Genomic DNA, 19,485 nt, shown 5'->3' with positions numbered 1-19,485 from the left:
ACTACATTACAAACTTCCTTATTTACTGATATAGACAAACTGATTAAGCGCTAATTGGCGCCGGAAATATCTTGTGGGCTGGTTACAAATTTGTTATCAGTGACAGAAGCAGTATTAGTACCGAAAAGCAATCTGTATATCTTACTTAACTTGGATATACGAACAGAAAGCCACAACATTGCGGTATTCGTCTGGAGAAGGTATCTTGTATAGACATATAGTACAACAAAGAACAATATATCTTCATCAATGTCGTTGTCGTCATCATCATCATCTTCATCGTCATCATCTTCATCAACGTCCACTTGTTGAGATTTTCTTCGGCTAGATGCCATTCCTAGACCCTCACCTAATTTTAAGTAAGCTAGTATTTCCCTATGGCCAGACATTTTTTTTATGGAAGACCGGAAACAAACAACGATGCTTATATAACAGTGATGATCGTTTACAACCATCACAAAATGTGAAGATAAGGTGACATACAAACACAGACACACTCTTTCATATATATATATATATATATATATATATATATATACATATATATATAAATACACGTAAATGTCGAACGACGAACTGAGTACTTGGCACCGCATTGGTGGATATACAATGTATTTATTTATGAATTAAGGCAACCATTTGTTTCATGTTAAGAAAGGTAGGAAAATACCCTAGTGTCTTAACAATTTTTCAAGTTGATCACATCGAGAAAACTGATCGGCTTGAAAAATTGTTAAGACACTAGAGTATTTTCCTGCTTATCTTAACATGAAACCAATGATAGCCTTAATTCAGAAATATATATATATATATATATATATATATATATATAATATATATATATATGTATGTATAGAGAGAGAGAGAAAGAGATATGCAGACAACAGGCTTCTTTCAGTTTCCATCTTCCAATCCATTCACAAGACTTTGATCAGCCCGAGGGTGTGTGGAAGACACCACTTGCCCATGTTGCTGCATAGTGGAACTGAACTCGAGGTCATATGACTGGGAAGCCAGAATTATGCACGTGTATATATATGTATTGATGGATGGATGGATGGATGGATGGATGGACTGTATAAGGCCCATTATTTACACTCAGTGATGACTTTGTACCAGCACGTGCCATGCTTTCGTCAGTTGTCATAGGGACCACCGAAACAGACTGGGAGACACCTATATACGATGTATAAGTTAACCACCAAAATATCAAACTATTTCGAACTTGCAGAGCAAAAGCACAGAGTGGAACAGTGCAGTGCGGCATAGTGAATTATTAGGTTGTCCAGAAAGTTCTGAGCGTTTTTTAATATGCATAAAGGGATATAAATAATCGACCTTTCAATAAATTTTATTCAATGAAATAATTTCCGAGATGTACTTGCATAGCAAGTGACTTGATCTGAGATCGTGTGCTGGAACGAAAACAATTTCTTTTTTGTCAACATGCACTTTCCTGGCTTCTAGCGGTGCAGCTGCTTTGGCCGCAGCGGTTTTCGTGTAGCTTGCCATAACGCTACGACCCTCCTCACCCCCCCCCCCAATAGGGAGAAAAGAAACAAAAACAACACAAACAAGTAACAACAACAAGCGCGAGACGCTTCAACAATAGGATCAACAGGTAAAAACAACAACAGTTCTCACCTTCGCACAAAAATCACACTAATTCGCCAACAATTTGCCGAAATAATTTTCATTATTATTAATGACCTTTGCCCATCTGTCAGGCTATTCAAACATTCTATCAGCACAAAATTATACTGATTTTGAAGAAAAAAATGTTATCTAGATGCATTTTGACTCAATCTAAATCGTTAAATGTTTTCCCTCGCAATGTGTTCTGTAGAGACCAAAACGAGTGGTAGCCAGGTGGCGCAATATCAGGAGAATATGGTGGATGGGATAAGAGATCCCAACCGAGTTCATGTTTGTTTGGTTTGGATAGCCAAAAACACATGTGGTCGGGTATTGTCTTGTTGGAACACTACTCCTTTGCTGTTGGCAACCTCCGGCCTCAGTTCTTTGATTTTTTTTTTTTTTTGGTTCAAATTAACCAACAGACGATAGTACACATCAGAATTAATGGCCTGGCTTTGTGAGAGAAGATCATAATAAATAATGCCTTTATGATCCCACCAAACACAAAACATGGATTATTTAGTATGGATATTCGTCTTTGGTTGCTGTTTTGGGACATCCTTACGCAAACACAACGACCTTTTTCGCACTACGTTTTCATACACAATCCATTTTTCATCTCTAGTCACAAGTTGTCTTAAAAAAGGCATATCACAAACGAAATACTGGTCCAAACAATTCTTTTCTGGGAATTTGCGAGGTACCCACACCTTATAGGGAGAAATGTATCCTAGCTTCACTAGATGTTCATGAGCCGTACTTTTAGAAACTTCCAGCTCCTCTGAAAATTCTCTAGTCGTGATATTTGAGTTTTCTTCGATTTTATGCCTTCAAAACATCTCCATCCAATTTTAAAGGTCTTCCACTGCGACTGTCATCTTCCAAGCTAAACTCCCCAGCTTTAAATTTTGCAAACCACCTTCGAACAGTTGATTCACCTACAGCAGCATCATCGCCATAAACTTCACAAATGTTTTTGCAAGTCTTTGCAGCATTTTCTCCTTTTTAAAAAAAGAAAAGCATTACAATGCGAATAAGAAATTTTTACTTATCCATTTCGAATGTCAACAAAGAGTAACCAGAATGAAGGAAATCTACTTTTAGTTAGTAACAAAGAAGAGATGAACTGCAACTTCAAGAAACGCCAGAGTTTTAACTCTGCTACGTTTCAGGTGTGTTCAATGAAACGTTAAAAGATTTAGCTTAAAAACGCTCAGGACTTTCCAGACAACCTAACAGGTTGTGGTAAATAACAATATAGCGATGGGATGTGTTATAGTATACGACAGTGCAATAAGGAGAATCGTAAATAAGTTACCTTCTGGTAAAGTGAGTAAAGAAGAGAGGCCAGATTGAGGAAATTGAGAATGAATACCCTGTAAGATAAACAAATAGAAATATATATATATATACATACGCGCACACAAACACACACACACACACTCACACACACACATACACGCACACACAGTAAAGAATTTCGTTGTTGCAATATTTTCACCAATTTCAATATCATGATTAGCGAAACGCGAAAACGGTAGATTATCATAATATTCTATTCTTTAAAATTTATTAACAATATATAAATTGTGTGCATTTTCCTTCTTTTGTTTTGTCATTCTCTCTCCCTCACTCCTCCTTCCTTGCTCACGTGGATCCCACATGACCATCAGCCATCTTTCTTCTCCGAACTTGCGTTTCCTTCTTTCTCTCCGTTGTAGCTGGAACAAAGAAGACGTGTTCTTGTCTGTCTCCTGTCTAAGCTTGATTTACGCGTTCGCCACCACAACCTCATTTAGGCTTAGCAGCTCTTCCTGTTTGTTTTCACTGTCCTGTTTGTGTTACCTATTTTGACCTTCCACGAAATCCCAAATGTTATTTAATTTGCTTTGCAGGAGCAACTGTTTTATCGAAAGCGTATATTGTTGTTAAATGCTCGACATACGAGAGTAGAAAAATAGCCAACAACTGATGAAGGGTTGTTCTTTATGTTGTTTGTCTTGTTTTCTAGTTTTCTATTTATGTCTTTCGTTGTTCAAAAAAATAGTTCATATTCCATGTACTCGTGCTTCGTATTTTTTATTGTACACGTTTCGTGATGTCCTGTGCCCACATATGCATATATATATATATATATATATATATATATATTATATATATATATATATATATATATATATACGTATAGATGTAAGTATGTACATATACGTATGTATATATGCATATATATATATATATATATATACAAAATTTAGAGGATTGACCACTAAAAGTGGACAGCCTGTATACTAGATATAGACGTCAAAATCGCCTCTAAATTTTGTATGTAAAAAAATTTTTAATCTTCGGATTTTTTTAAATATGCTAAGCCACTGGTTTTAATTGATTAATATCAATTTCTACCCTTATTTAATTTTATATATATATTAGTATATGATTGAACGCCACGCATCCTCTTCTAAGTAAGTTTTATATATATACATACATACATATATATATATATATATATATATATATAGATATATATATATATATATATATACAGAGAGAGAGATATATATATATACATATATATTTTTAAATTGTTTACGTGAAACGTTTTGAATATGCAAACAAAACAGTGTAATGATGGTGACTGGTGAGCCAGTTTTTTGAGGTTGCATCAAGCTGTACCGATAGGATAGATATAGCATAATAACAATAATCCTTGGATGGAATTTATAAACATTTAATGCATCGCTACACGCGTTTCCACAAATCACATGTCTCTTAAGATCATAGCTAAGAGCATTAGATTCCTTGGAAGAAAGCAGCGAATGTATACAAAAACAAGGACAGGAAAAATATGAACGATGTTACACAAATACAAATACAATAAAAATAATAATAATAACCGGACATAACAACAAGTGTGCTTCGACAAAGGACGAATTGAATTAAGCTGGCGTGTGTGGAATTGAAGCCTTACGGCAGAGATACAAGAATTCACAAACACAGGGAAGAATATCGATATTGCACGGACCACGGTCACACCAAGCAAGAAAGAGCAGGCTGGCCGATCGGTCACGTGGGAAGAGAAGAGAGAGAAGTAAAAGCAGAAGGATAGAAGAATTAAGGAGGGGTGAGAAAAAAGGACAGGGACACAGTGAAGTGAAAAATGGATGGAAAGTGAGCATGAAGAGAAGGCAAAGAAATGTGAGAGGAGGGAAACGAAAGAACGAAGAGTGGAATGAACGAATAAGCGTGAAAGGGCTGACAGAAAGAAATAGAGTCGTACAAGATTTAGAAAAATGTATACTTACATATAAGAGGCCAAAGTGTACATACGTCGCTGTGTGTGTGTGTGTGTGTAAAATACAAAATGGAACAAGAACGCAAAGCATCCGGGACAGCTAGGTGAAACAAAAAAGGGACAACAAAACATCCATATAGACGATACAAAGAAACAAGGACGGGTCATTCGGAGTTTTCTTTCTTCAGTCAAGCACCAGATTATCCTCGCAATTTTGGCTGATTATACTTGAGATTGCTCCAATCAGGCCAGCCCCAAGGAAAAACTAGGCTAAGAGCATTAGATTCCTTGGAAGAAAGCGGCGAATGTATACAAAAACAAGGACGGAAAAAAACGGACAATGTTACACAAATACAAATACAATAAAACTAATAATTGTATTTGTGTTTGACTTACTTTGCTAATTTTAGCTATGTCATTTACTATTTCCTTTAATCATGATTCACTGTAACCGCGAAAGTATTTGCGTGTTTCTAGTAATCCCCCATGTCAGTACAAATCCGTTTCATCCTCAAAGATTAGGATTTCGGATTTAACCGAATTATATGATGTGGATGATCGGAGCGGCGGTGGAGTTGTATGTGGTATGACTTGGGCTTTCAGAATAACTCTGTCACTGTTCTGCCTCCAGAAAACTTAACTTTTGAGTTCAAAAATTCAACGCTAGTTTTTGGAAAACAAGACGTAAATTTTATGTTGTATTTAAAGCCATAGTTTTTAGCATAGCAGTCACAGAAATGCACGAAGTCAAACTATCCTGTGATCCTTCCCAGACAAAAAAGACGTCATCAATGAACCGTAATCCTTTCTACTAAAGGCACAAGGCCTGAAATTTGGGGGAGGGAACTAGTCGATTACATCGACCCCAGTGTTTCACTGGTACTTAATTTTTCGACCCCGAAAGGATGAAAGGCAAAGTCGACCTCGGCGGAATTTGAACTCAGAATGTAGCGACGACGAAATACCTATTTCTTTATTACCCACAAGGGGCTAAACATAGAGGGGACAAACAAGGACAGACATAGGTATTAAGTCGATTACATAGACCCCAGTGCGTAACTGGTACTTAATTTATCGACCCCGAAAGGATGAAAGGCAAAGTCGACCTCGGCGGAATTTGAACTCAGAACGTAGCGGCAGACGAAATACCTATTTCTTTATTACCCACAAGGGGCTAAACACAGAGGGAACAAACAAGGACAGACATGGGTATTAAGTCGATTACATCAACCCCAGTGCGTAACTGGTACTTAATTTATCGACCCCGAAAGGATGAAAGGCAAAGTCGACCTCGGCGGAATTTGAACTCACAGCGTAACGCAGACGAAATACCGCTAAGCATTTCGTCCAACGTGCTAACGGTTCTGCCAGCTCGCCGCTTTAACAATAATAATAATAATAATAATAATAATAATAATAAATAGATCATTACCTTGCTAATTGTGCCCTAAGGTTTGTACGTGGATGATACTGTTCCATTTTTGATATCAGGTCAAAGAAATTTGGAAAAACTAAGAAAATTACCGTTATGACCCATGTTGTCTGCAATGAAATAAATAAAATTTAATACTGCATAAAAGTAATGTCATTTTTGGTGAACTTATTATGAAGACTCGGTTATAACGAGTATTATTCAAAACTGATAAAAATTGGACAAAGCTAAATACAGGAATTGAACCGCAAACCGTTTCCCCGCGATGCCATTGCACCAAAGTTGGAACCCAGCAGACTTTTTCTGACTGTTTCTGCACACCGGAATTCATCTCCACAACTTCGATCAGATTGTTATGTGAAGCTGCTAAGAAACTATGCTCAAATCCTGGCTGGAGAGAATTGCTGCTGGAAGGTCATGTGTGGAAATGGGTTGCGGCTTGTTGCGTATACCTCCGGAAGGTGTTAGAAGTGGTTGTAGGGGAAATTTTGCGACTCCATCAGCCCCAATTTCTGGCCACCTAATTACCCCGATTGTAATTCCATGGATTGATATGTATGGGGCGTGACTGAGAAAGACACCAACTGCTCTGTCTACAACAACAAAGCCGAACTGTTGGCCAAGAACGAGGCGGTGTTCAACGTACAATTGTGTGCTGAGGGTATTGCTGCATTCCGTCTACGAATGCAGGAGTCGATGTCTCATCAGATGGTGAAGCAGTTCTTTCGGTCTTTCGTCCTCTTCCTCTGCGGTGCCAAAACTGCATGGAACCACCCACTGATGCAAGCATCAAAACTCACGTGCATATTTGAGTAGTTGAGTCAGATATCGCGACTTTGAGCCAGATGTTTCTATCATCACTAATTTTCGATCTGACTTCGCCGTTCAACTCCCTTGAACCAAATGTAAGGGCTCGCTTCCTCAGTGGCTTCTGCACGCGCGCACACACGCACTCACTTCTACGAAGACATTACGACTACTACTACTACTGCTGTTGCTGCTGCTGCAATATAAAAAAAACCGTAACCACTACCACTACACAAAGAAACAGAGACACCTTTTTACGAGGCAACATAAGAGCTCACTCAAGAGTTTCCTAACCAAGAAAAGAAAACGTAATGATCTTATTATTTTCAAAGCTGCTCACCGCATTAGCTTCGAAATAGGATTTCTCAACGTTTGGATTGCTCTCCGAAGTAGTGACGATGTAGTAGGTGAGATAGCCACTGAGTCCGTAAAGGAAGAGACTGAGGAGGACACCCAGGCATCGGAGAAAAATCAACAGCTTCCTGAAAGGGAAAGAAAAAAATACAAAGGAACCTGATGAAACAATTGCATACACATACAAGCAATATAGGTATGTATGTGTGTGTGTGTGTGGGTGTGTGTATGTATATACACAAACACACACATATATATAAATAAATACAAAATGGGACAAGAACGCAAAACATTCAAATAGACGATACAAAAAACACGGACAGGTCATTCGAAGCCTCTAATCTTCTGTCAAGAACCGGATCATCCTCGCAATTTCGGCTGATCAATATATATACATATATATATATATATATATATATATATATATATATATATATATATATATATATATATATCACGTGATCACGTGACCGACCAGACTATCAGATGTTTACACATCGCTAGTCACAATGCGTTCGCATTGTTTTAGCCTTCGAATGACGCCACCCCGCTGGCTAAGCGAGCAGGCCAACAGAAGAAAGAGAGAGAGAAAGAGTGGTGAAAGAGTACAGCAGGGATCACCACCCCCTGCCGGAGCCTCGTGGAGCTTTTAGGTGTTTTCGCTCAATACATATATATATATATGTATGTATGTATATGTGTATATATATATATATATATATTATATATATATATATATATATATATATATATATATATATATATCTTTATATATAAAAGAGAGGTTGTGTGTCTGTCTCTTACGATTTAGATTCCTAACTACTCCCACATTTTGCGGTGCAGTTTAACCAAAACCGGGTATCTTATAGTCGTGATTCATATCGAGCCCTTCTGGGTATTAGTGCGCGTCTACGATGAGTCAACGATTAAAAAAAAAAATTACCATCAATTTTTCCCATTTTTAATGCATTTTTGGCATATATAAGGAAAGTAACTCTCTAAAAATTTATTAAATCTCAGAACGTAAAAAGCTACAGTGACACCCCACCTTTGTGGTTAGCCATATTGAGATGGCTATTATACTTTACATCTCTAAAAATGCTTATATAGTTATTTCCCTTACAAACCCGAGAAACGCCGGGCGATACTGCTTGTATATATATAAATGTACATATTCTTTTCTTTTACTTGTTTCATTTGACTGCGGCCATGCTGGAGCACCGCTTTTAGTTGACCAAATCAACCCCGGGACTTATTCTTTGTAAACCTAGTACTTACTCTATCGGTCTCTTTTGCCGAACCACTAAGTTACATGGACGTAAGCACGCCAACATCGGTTGTCAAGGGATGGTGGGAGAAAACGCAGATATACAAATACATCATATATATATATATATATATATATATATATATATATATATATATATATATATATATATATAGCAATAATAAATCTCTGAGCGAGATGTAAACAGTAACAGAACGACATCGTGAAGTATATTTGCCACCTAAATGTAGCTTATAGTCCCTGGAAGATATCTCCTCCAGCTGGCTAACGACATACTGCCCGATCAGTATTTGCGAAGGGAACCCGGGTCTGTGTGCATCACATAAGGCTACAGATGGGAACGATGATTTCCCTTCGCAAATACTGATCGGGCATAGGCAGTGTGCCGTTAGCCAGCTGGAGGAGATGTCTTCTTGGGGCTATAAACTATTGTAGCATCGTCCCATATGGATCAGACACGGCAAAAGCATTCAGAGATATAATCTTATTAAATGCAGACAGCTCTGAATTCCACGCACGCACGCACACACAGATGTGTGTGTCGGGTGGGGGTGGGGGTTCTTTTATTCTTTTACTTGTTTTGGTCATTTGATTGACTTTGGCCATGCTGGAGTACCGCCTTAAAGGATTTTAATCGAACAAGTCGACCCCAGGGCTTATGTTTTAAGCTTAGTACGGGAGCATGCATATAGGAATATGAGCATATAATTATGTACATACACACACACACACACAACACACACACACACACACACACACACACACACAGATGTTGTTCACTTTTCCCTTGTAGGTTGAGCGACCACATAGAAGCTTATCATTAACAGAACTCGAACTTTGCATCTTCGTCTGATCAATGCACACTTTGGCGACTTACCACTTCCTAGTTTTTTGTTTTTGCTTTTCACAAAGCCACACCAACCTCCCATTAACTTACTTTTTCTCCACTTTCTCTTTTTCTTCGACTTCACGAATCGACTCCTGAAAATATAGCAATCAAATATTATCATGAGAATTCGTTAATATACCGAAAATCCTCGAGTATAATCCACATTTTTTCCCCAAAAATTTAAAGGTCAAAATCCCTAGTGCGTACTATATACGAGGTTAAAACTGAAAATTATTTTCTAAGCAATGTCCGAGTCTCTATTTGCTGTCCAGCAATATTTATTCAGATGCATTTTGTGATGTCGGGCGCGAAAATACCTTAAGCTAAGCCTGAAAGCAATGAAGTCATAAAAGAATCATCCATAACTTGCAGTTAGCAACATTTATTAAAATATAAGTATTCAGAACACAGAATAACATATAACAAAAACAATTTGAAAACATATTTACATTCCCATATAACAGTTAAGAACATCACCATTATTGTATTACACATGTTCGGAAGTGTTTTCCCGACTAGGTGCTGCTGGCTTAATTACGCACGGCTGAAGTTAGAGAAGGAGTGCGTATTATACACAAGGTTTAGATTTTTCAGAAGTACAGCCCCCTCCCCCAAATCCCCTGCGTTTTATACTCAAGGACGGACTATACTCAAGGATTTACGGTAGATGGTAGCCATAGTAGAAGACAAACATTTCTCAGTAGCTAATGAACCGACTAATAGATCTGACGATTGACGGATTGTATAATTGGCCGATTAGCTATTTAACCGATTAGCCGAGTGATTTTTTTTTAATGCTTTGGTCTACAGCATTGCTTCCCAAACTTGTCCTTACTTAAATGATTTTATCCTTAAAGACCCCGTAGAGATGGATTGAGACTATCACCCAACGACTCATGACTCAAATAACCGCTTCAAATATCGTAAGGCAAAACTGTGTAACCAATGTTCCAACAATTCAGTCAATCCACCGCCCCGGAAAGGGACTTTATTTTATCGACCCTGAAATAATGAAAGGCGGGATTTGGACGCAAAAAGCAGAGCGCTGCAACAAATACCACAAGGTGTTTTAACCTTTGTTCTACGACTCTGTCAAATTTGCCGCTTAAGTGTTGCTGCATGTGTTGGTGTTACTGTGCTGCTACTAGTGCTGCCGCTGTTGTTGATGATGATGGTGATGATGGTGATGGAGATGAAGTTGCCGATGATGACGACGACGTCGATGATGATGATGTTGATGATGATGGTAATGGTGGTGACACCTATACTCACCTTGAATGTGGTAATAATGGCAGCATACTTGTTGTTTGCTGTGTCCGGGTTACCCACCATATAATCCCAGCTGCTGAACAATTTCCATGAGAAGGAGAACATTTCGTCTTTGGTCGCCGTTTTGTTGAGTCGTGCATTGGTAGCCAACCTAAAGTTGCAAACATCATGGTCATTAGCAACAACCTTGCAGTTTTGAGTAACATAATCAGTAATAAACACACACGCATACGCGCGCGAGCACACACACACTCACTTGACGTGAACATCACAACAGTTAGCAAACAGCCGCACGTTATTTGCAAGGGACAACGCAATCATTAGCAACAGTTACATAACTGTGAATATTCTGATAACAGTTAGCCGCAATGTAATCACAGATTTCCTCCTGCTCTCACTTTTGAGTACACATGGAATGTACTCATTTCTTTCTTTACTCTTCAGCAGGTGTTGTTTGAGTGATACAATGCAACAGTCAAAGGCTGTTTGGACTGACTTTATGCTTTTACCGTTATCACTTCGTTTCACATAGATGCTTTCGGTGTCGCTGTAATGCGGAAGTTGCCAGTGGTGGTCAGTACCTTTCTGGTTTTGATGTCCAGGCTAAGGATCTCGTTAAGTGTCCAGTCCAATATCCCAAATGTTGGTACTAGTACTGACACGGAAAAAGCATTCAGAGATATAATCTTATTAAATGCAGACAGCTCTGATTCCAGATTTTCCGGAGTCTACAGGAGTACACTTTTGTTGTTTTGGCTTTAGTCACAGAACCAACGATTCCGAGATACTTGCAGCCTTCATCATTACCGGCAGGAAAGATAAAGCCGTTGATGTACATGTTCTCTGGCCGAAAATCTTTCCTGTGTATGTATAATTAGGTCTGTCGGCTCTAATTTAGAAAATTTATTACAGTCATCTCATTTTCTTACACTAGACATAGTGTATATCTTGGTAGCCAAATGGTTCTGGGTTCGATGTCACTGCACATTTGCAAGTGACTTCTATCATAGATTCGGGTCGATTAACACATTGCGCGCGGGATCGAGTAGACAGAAACTGCAGAAACCCGTGTCCATAACTAATAACCACTTACTCGAGTTCACGGTTTGATGCATAAAAAAAAAAGTATGTCCTTCATCTTTAAAGTTGAGATTCGAGAGAGAATTTAGTTAATATTTATAGCAGATCAATCAGTCGTGTTTGTACACATCAGTATTTCGTTCACTGTTTCATAGCCCTTCGTTTAGTCTTGCGAAGTGTTCCTTCTGTGACTTGTCAAGACAAGTTTTAAGTTAAAACTCCAGTAACAACGATCCAAAATCATGGTGACAAAACTATTTCCTCATTACCAATGTTAAATGTAAACAATTTTTGACCCGTGATAAGAATGCTATTAATAATATTAACGACTGACATTTTTCATACGATTCTTTTCTACAATACAAATGAACTCTTTCAACAGAAGATAAAACTGCTTATCTTCTCTTTGAAGAATAATTCCCCAAAGTTATTTGATGAGGTTTAGGGAAATCCGCAATAAAATAAAATACGAGGGTAAGAAAAAAAAGTAATACCATTTTCTTTATTTCATGTGAAGTTTTTGACAAAAATAGCTGAAAATTTTCCCAGTTATAAATGATTCTATCATTTACGTTCTGAAATAGTTTGTTTCTTACTTTTCAGGTTTTTAGACTAGTAAGGAAAATTCAAAATGGCTACCCCCTTAGAGTTACGTCAGAAAGAAAGGGCAGTGACGGAATTTCTTGTTGTGAACATTCACCGACGATTACAAAATGTCTTTGAGGGCAATACTTTAGATTATAGCAGAATGTATGCCGGTGGGTCCGTCGTCTGAAAGATGAAAAAGTGGGAACTGTGAGTGTTGCCGATAAACCCCGTTCTGTCCGTCCGTCCGTCCGTCCGTCCGTCCGCTTCTGTGAATTCTGCCAATGAAGCAAAAGCAGATGCTCTGATCAGAGAAGACAGGAGCTTAACTCTTGATGAGTTGGCAGAAAACCTTGAAGTGAGCCATGGAAGCGCTTGCAGCATTGTCGGATCACTTGGATTTTCAAAAGTGTGTGCCTGTGGGGTACCGGGAGAGCTGACTACCGAACGCAAGACTGACAGGGTGAATGCCTGCACTGAACTTCTCGAACAAAGTCAAAGAGACAGCACCTTCTTTCGAAGGCTCGTAACAGGTGATGAAACATGGGTTCATCGTTATGAACCGGAATCAAAGAGGCAGTCAATGGAATGGCACCACTCTACGTTACCACCACCGAAAAAGTTCAATACGCAAAAGTCAGCTGGAAAAATCATGGCGACTAGATTTTGAGATGCTTAAGGTGTCCTTCTGGTCGATTCCTTGCCAAAAGGAAGAACAATAAACTCTGTCTCTGGTCACAATGCGGTTTGAATCGCTGTAGCTTTCGAATGATGCCATCTCGCCGTAGGCCAACATTCCCCATGAAAGGTAGTCAGTTGCAGGTTTACCAATTTTCCGCTGAGTGGACTGAGGTAACATGAAATGAAATGCTTTGCTGAAGAAGACAACTCGCAGCCCGTCTGGGAATCGAAACCATGCCGAACTATATATCCCAATGAAAAATACTATGAACTAAGGGAAATAACTCAACTAGGTCTATGGCTTTAAAGTGTAATGTACTGAACGTCGCATGCAAAATGTTCTTTGTTGTTTAACCTCGATCAGATATGAATTGAAGTTAAAGAATAACATTAGGAGCAACCACGTCTCAGAACATCGTTTTGCTTCATAAAGTATCGCAGCCCGTTTTTTGACAAGCATTTCAGTTACACTTCTCTGCTCTCGCTTTGTTTCTCTCTCTCTCTGTCTTTCTCTCCCTCTCTCTCTCCCCCTCTCTGTCTTTCTTTCTCTCTCCCTCTCCCTCTCTTTCTAAACTTTGTTATTTTCAGTGAACTGATCTTCATCGACAAGTTTCAAACTGGTCATGTGAGGCCTTGATAGCTATAAATGTGTGTGCATGTACGAGTGTGTGTGTTTGTGCGTGTGTGCGTGTATTTATGTGTGCGTGTGTGTGTGTGTGTGTGCATCTGTCTACCTATTTCACTATCCTCTTCCTCTTCCTCTCTATGTATACATGTGTCTGTATTTATAGGCGCAGGTGTGGCTGTGTGGTAAAAAGTTTGCTTCTCAAACACATTGTTCTGGGTTCAGACCCACAGCACGGCTCCTTGCGCAAGGCTCTTCTACTAGAGCCAAAGAATTGTGAGTGGACTTGGTAGACGGAAACTGAGTGAAGCCCGTCGTATATATATATATATATATATATATATATATATATATATATTTGTGTCTTTGTGTCGATGTTTGATCCCCACAGCTGCTTGACAACCGGTGTTAGTTTGTTTACGTCTCCGTAACATAGCGGATCGGCAAAAGGCACTGATAGAATGGGCACCAAGCTTTTAAAAAATGTACTGGGTCGGTTCATTCGACTGGTTGCAGTCGAATGACTGAAATAAGGGAAAATGATTTTTTTTTAAACCTGCGTGCGTGCGCCCATATTTTCATGCGTACGTGCACACACACACACACACACACACACACACACACACACACACACACACACACACACAAACACACACACACACACGCACACACACACACACACACACATACACGTGCGCGTAGATATGTAAAAATATGTTTTGAAGACGTAGATGTCCGATTAGGTGGTGGTTGTTGTTGTTGTCGTCGTTGTTCTGGTTGTTGCTTGCGTTTAACTCCAGATCTGGCTTTGGTGAGTTGAGCTTCGATGAAAGGTGTTTCTGATGATAATCTCTTCTCTTCAGATAGTTTATCTAGGACCATATGTTATCCAACGTTTCCTTCCGTCTGGTTTCTTTCTAAAGGCGGTAGGGTATGATCTGAGAGAGAAGTACGACGGGGGGGGGGCGGGCTGAAGAGCTCCTGGCTTTGGGCAAAAGAAACTACAAGAGGATCGGTTAATTAATGATTTTACTCAACATATTCCCCTCTCAGATTCTCACACTTATTGCAGGGGTCCTCCAGTTTTTTTTAAGCTCTGTAAAATAAGTTGGAAAGTCGAACCTCCAGCCACGCCTTTCACGGCACCCTTAAAGCCAGGAACTTATCAGCACCCCCCTCGTAGTCGATGTTTAGCAAGACAAGCAATTGCGTTTTTTCCGGTTAAGATTAAGGTAAGACGTAAGATAAGATCTTGGTTATGTGGTGGTCTGCATTTGTTCACACGCTTGGAAAATCATACTCGCATGCACATAGGTGTGTGTAGAATTTTCTAAGCACGTAAAAAAAAGAAAAAAGCGCAAGACCTCGGCAATTTCATCTGGATTTGAAAAAAGGGCTTCAGCAACTCCCTTTCGTGTCAGCTTGAGAGACATTTGCACACACATACACACATTATTGTAGAGTGTAGTCCTGCATAATTTCTTCGAATACAAAACGGGTTGCGGGAGGCTGACTAGCGTTGACTTGGGGTCAAATACCGACAAGTAGTTCCATATACACTTTTGCTGGAATGACTTTTATTACAGACCTACTTGATGCCATGGGGTTAAATAACAACAAGAAGCGGTCCAAGATACACAACGCCTGAAAAAAAAATGATGACATAGTCACGGATGGAAAGCCTTTGGTTATAGCTCTCCTTGATCGGAGCGGATCTGGATTAAGAAAAAAGAGGGTAGTCCTAGATACACACTGAAAGAGAAAAAAAATGTGATGGCCACGGTTAGAAGACATTTTATCGTAGTTCAACCTGACCATGGCTAACCTGGGCCACCACTATCCTCCCCCACCACTATCACCAACAACAACAACAGCAACAACAATAACAACAACAATAACAACAGCAACAACAACAATAGTTATTACTTTCAACATCTCTTTCAAGCATTAGGGCATATTGTTCGTTCGTTACCTTGACCTACTGATTCTCAGGTATGTCGGCGAAAGGTGTCTAAGTGTATTGTAAATTCCTTAAAATGTACTTTAAGACCAGTGCACCGTAGGAGGTGTCTCAGTACACTTTGGAGTTCTTAAATATACACCGACATGACAGAAGTAAATAGCAGCCACTCCATTATTTCACTAGCCGAATCTTTTCTCCGTTTGATATTGGTTGGTTAACGAAGTGACTTCCTTCTTGCTACTCTGCTACAGTAGCCAAGTTTGTGAAGATACCTGTCATCTGTTCTGGGACTGATATCAACTTGTTTTACTATGTCATAGGTTTCCACACTTCCCTTAAGAAAGCTAAGGGTCCTGTCATAGGGCTCTGGTTGGCCTGGGCAAGATGACATGGACTCCTTCCCTTCTCTGGTGAATTGTACAATCCCCCTTTTAACTGTAGAAAGCGGGATCCCTAGGCCTTCTGTTATTTTACGCTAAGGACACCTATCGGTTGACCACAATACGACCTTTTTGAAATTTGGACACTTTCAAGGCTTCTTTTGTACGTGGCATGATTAAATGTAGGCACAGGAAGGGCTGTGTGGTAAGTAGCTTGCTTACCAACCACATGGTTCTGGGTTCAGTCCCACTGCATGGCACCTTGGGCAAGTGTCTTCTACTATAGTCTCAGGCCGACCAAAGCCCTGTGAATGGATTTGGTAGACGGAAACTGAAAGAAGCCCGTCGTATATATGTTTGTGTGTCTGTGTTTGTCCCCCACCCCAACATCACTTGACAGCCGATGCTGGTGTGTTTATGTCCCCGTAACTTAGCGGTTCGGCAAAAGAGATCCGATAGAATAAGTCCTGGGGAGTCGGTTTGCTCGACTAAAGGCGGTGCTCCAGAATGGCCGCAGTAAAAGAGTAAACAATCGCATATAGAACCTGAAACATAAAAATTCCATTAAAAAGAAAATTATAAACCTTTTCAAATTAAAAATAAGCATAAAACAATGTTTTTGCAGGTGTCTATTTACTTCTGTCGTGTCTGTGCATCAAGGCTGAATAATCTATACGAATGCATGAGAGTGTTGTTACTCATAATTTGGTTAAATATAGGTGCAGGCGTGGTTGTGTGATAAGAAGCACGTTTCCCAACCACATGGTTCCGGGTTTAGTCACACTGCGTGACATCATGGGCGAGTGTCTTCCACTTATAGCCTCGGGCCGGCCAAAGCCCTGCGAGTGGATTTGGTAGACGAGAAACTGAAAGAAGCCCGTCGTATGTGTGTGTGTGCGTGTCTCTTTGTGTCTGTGTTTTCTCCCAATACCGCTTGAGAATCGGTGTCGGTGTGTTTACGTTCCCGTAATTAAGCAGTTAGGCCAAAGGGACTGATAAGATATGCACCAGGCTTAAAAATAAATAAATAAAATAAGTACTAGGATTCGACTAAAAATTCTTGAAGTTGGTGCACTAGCATGGCCGCAGTCTAATAACTGAAACTAGTAAAATGTATGGTTTATGAATGATAAAACAATAAACAGAATAAAGCGAGCTAAACAATACTTTTGTGTTTTCTAACTTCAAAATACTTCTCTTTGTATCATTCCTTGCAAAGTGCGACGGTTCTTTTATTTATTACAAAACTCAAAAGGATTGAGAGCCACTGCTTCCAAAGCGATTGTTTTGTCAGTTTTTAATGTAGACATTCCCAGAGTTTGAAAAGCATAAAAAAGAAAAAAAAAGAAAGTAAAAGGAATATATATTTCTTTACTGCCCACAAGGGGCTAAACACAGACGGGACAAATAGGACAGACGAACGGATTAAGTCGATTATTTCGACCCCAGTGTGTAACTGGTACTTAATTTATCGACCCCGAAAGGATGAAAGGCAAAGTCGACCTCGGCGGAATTTGAACTCGGAACGTGACGACAGACGAAATACAGCTACGCATTTCGCCCAGCGTGCTAACGTTTCTGCCAGCTCGCCGCCTTTAAGTACAAGGAATATAGAACTGAATATATTTAGTTCAATGGTTTAGAAAAAGAAAAAAAAGGAATATATTATTAGTACTTACTTGTTAAGGACGATAATAATACTGAGCAGATAAATAGCCAAACCTGTAAGTAGGTAAGCAACTGGTATTTCGTAACCGCTCTTTGTCGCAGTATTTTGGTAAAAACCATAGAAGAGCACAGAATATTTCATGACACCCTGCATCAAACATATAACATGCACACACACTTTATATATATATATATATGTTTGAAGACTCCACTAGAATAGACGAAAGCGCTAATATATGATATATTCTGTATAAAAACATATAACATACTAATAAATATCTGTAAATATAAAACCATCCTAATTTCTGAGTACTTCATTTCTTCTAATATATATATATATCAGGTCATCCCATAAGTTCTGTCCGATTTTACCTCTTTTACAATTGAATGAAATTTAATAGTATTTTAGAATGTTTAAAGGAATTAAAAATTATTTTTATGCATTTGTGTACACTTAAACTAACTAGATATTATTTTACAGAATAATAGAATTAAAATTTCTTTGATTAAAACCCTTTCTAACATGGAAGTATCCAAAGAGCATTTAAGGCACATAATGCTTTATGAGTAAAAAAAGGAAACTCTGCAGCCGAAGTGACTCGAAACATACTCTCAGTTTATGGGAAAGAATGCTTGAATGAAAGAACTTGCAGAAGATGATTTGCAAAATTCAGAAGTGGAGATTTCAGCCTTGAAGATGAAGATCGAACAGGATGTCCAGTTGAGTTTGATGATAAGCTCCTTGAGGCATTACTTGAAGAAAATCCTGCAATGTCAGTTGAAGAATTGGCAATAAAGCTTAGTTCAAACCATACAACTGTTCATCGTCATCTTCAATAACTTGGAAAGGTTCCTTAACTTGGAAAATGGGTGCCTCATGAATTGTCCGAAAGCAACCGCAAATCCTAAGTTGACATCTGCTCTTCTCTCCATTCTCGCGAACTCATTTCACACTTTGGATAGACTTGTGACAAGTGACGAACGAAATGTCGTAAAAAGTAGCTTGGTAAAAGGGGAAAAGCTCAACCACAACCGACAAGGGAACTTCATGGGAAAAGGGTTCTTCTCTGTATCTGATGGGATTGTAAAGGAGTAATTCACTTTGAATTGTTACCACCTAATGCAACAATCAATTACAGGTCTTCTGTCAGCGATTAGAGCGTTTGAACCAAGTTTTGAAGGAAAAATACCCGCTTTAGTGAATCGAAAAGGAGTGATGTTTCATCAGGACAATGCGCGACCCCACACTGCCAAGATCACATCACAGAAGATCGAAGAGCTTGGTTGGAAAAAAATTCCTCATCCACTTTATTCTCCCAACCTTGCTCCTTCAGGCTACCATTTGTTTCGTAGTTTACAGAATCATTTGGGAGAACATAACTTTCGCAAACCAGGAGGAGGTCGACATTGACATTTCAGAGTTCTTCGTATGGAAACCCAAAAAGTTTTACATTGATGGGATGAAAAAGCTTGTAAATAGATGGAAGGAAGTCATAGATAATCAGGGGAAAGTACATTGATGATTATATATATA

General features: G+C 39.0%; 1 protein-coding gene across 1 annotated transcript in view; it reads right to left on the bottom strand.

Annotated features, from left to right (window-relative positions):
* The window catches only part of LOC118767536 (transmembrane channel-like protein 2-A), an 85,969-nt gene that overhangs the window by 30,566 nt on the left and 35,918 nt on the right, over nucleotides 1-19,485 (bottom strand). The window contains exons 8-13 of the mRNA XM_036512253.1: nucleotides 17,963-18,099; nucleotides 10,973-11,120; nucleotides 9,749-9,792; nucleotides 7,510-7,651; nucleotides 6,363-6,472; nucleotides 2,957-3,014 (exon numbers count right to left, since the gene is read on the bottom strand). Of these exons, the coding sequence (XP_036368146.1) occupies nucleotides 2,957-3,014; nucleotides 6,363-6,472; nucleotides 7,510-7,651; nucleotides 9,749-9,792; nucleotides 10,973-11,120; nucleotides 17,963-18,099 (639 nt within the window). The remainder of the gene's footprint in view (nucleotides 1-2,956; nucleotides 3,015-6,362; nucleotides 6,473-7,509; nucleotides 7,652-9,748; nucleotides 9,793-10,972; nucleotides 11,121-17,962; nucleotides 18,100-19,485) is intronic.

Source organism: Octopus sinensis, linkage group LG22 (assembly GCF_006345805.1).
Source record: "Octopus sinensis linkage group LG22, ASM634580v1, whole genome shotgun sequence".
NCBI classification, from domain to species: domain Eukaryota; kingdom Metazoa; phylum Mollusca; class Cephalopoda; order Octopoda; family Octopodidae; genus Octopus; species Octopus sinensis.
Note: the sequence above shows the minus strand (reverse complement) of the source record. Positions and strands in the feature narration are given on the sequence as shown.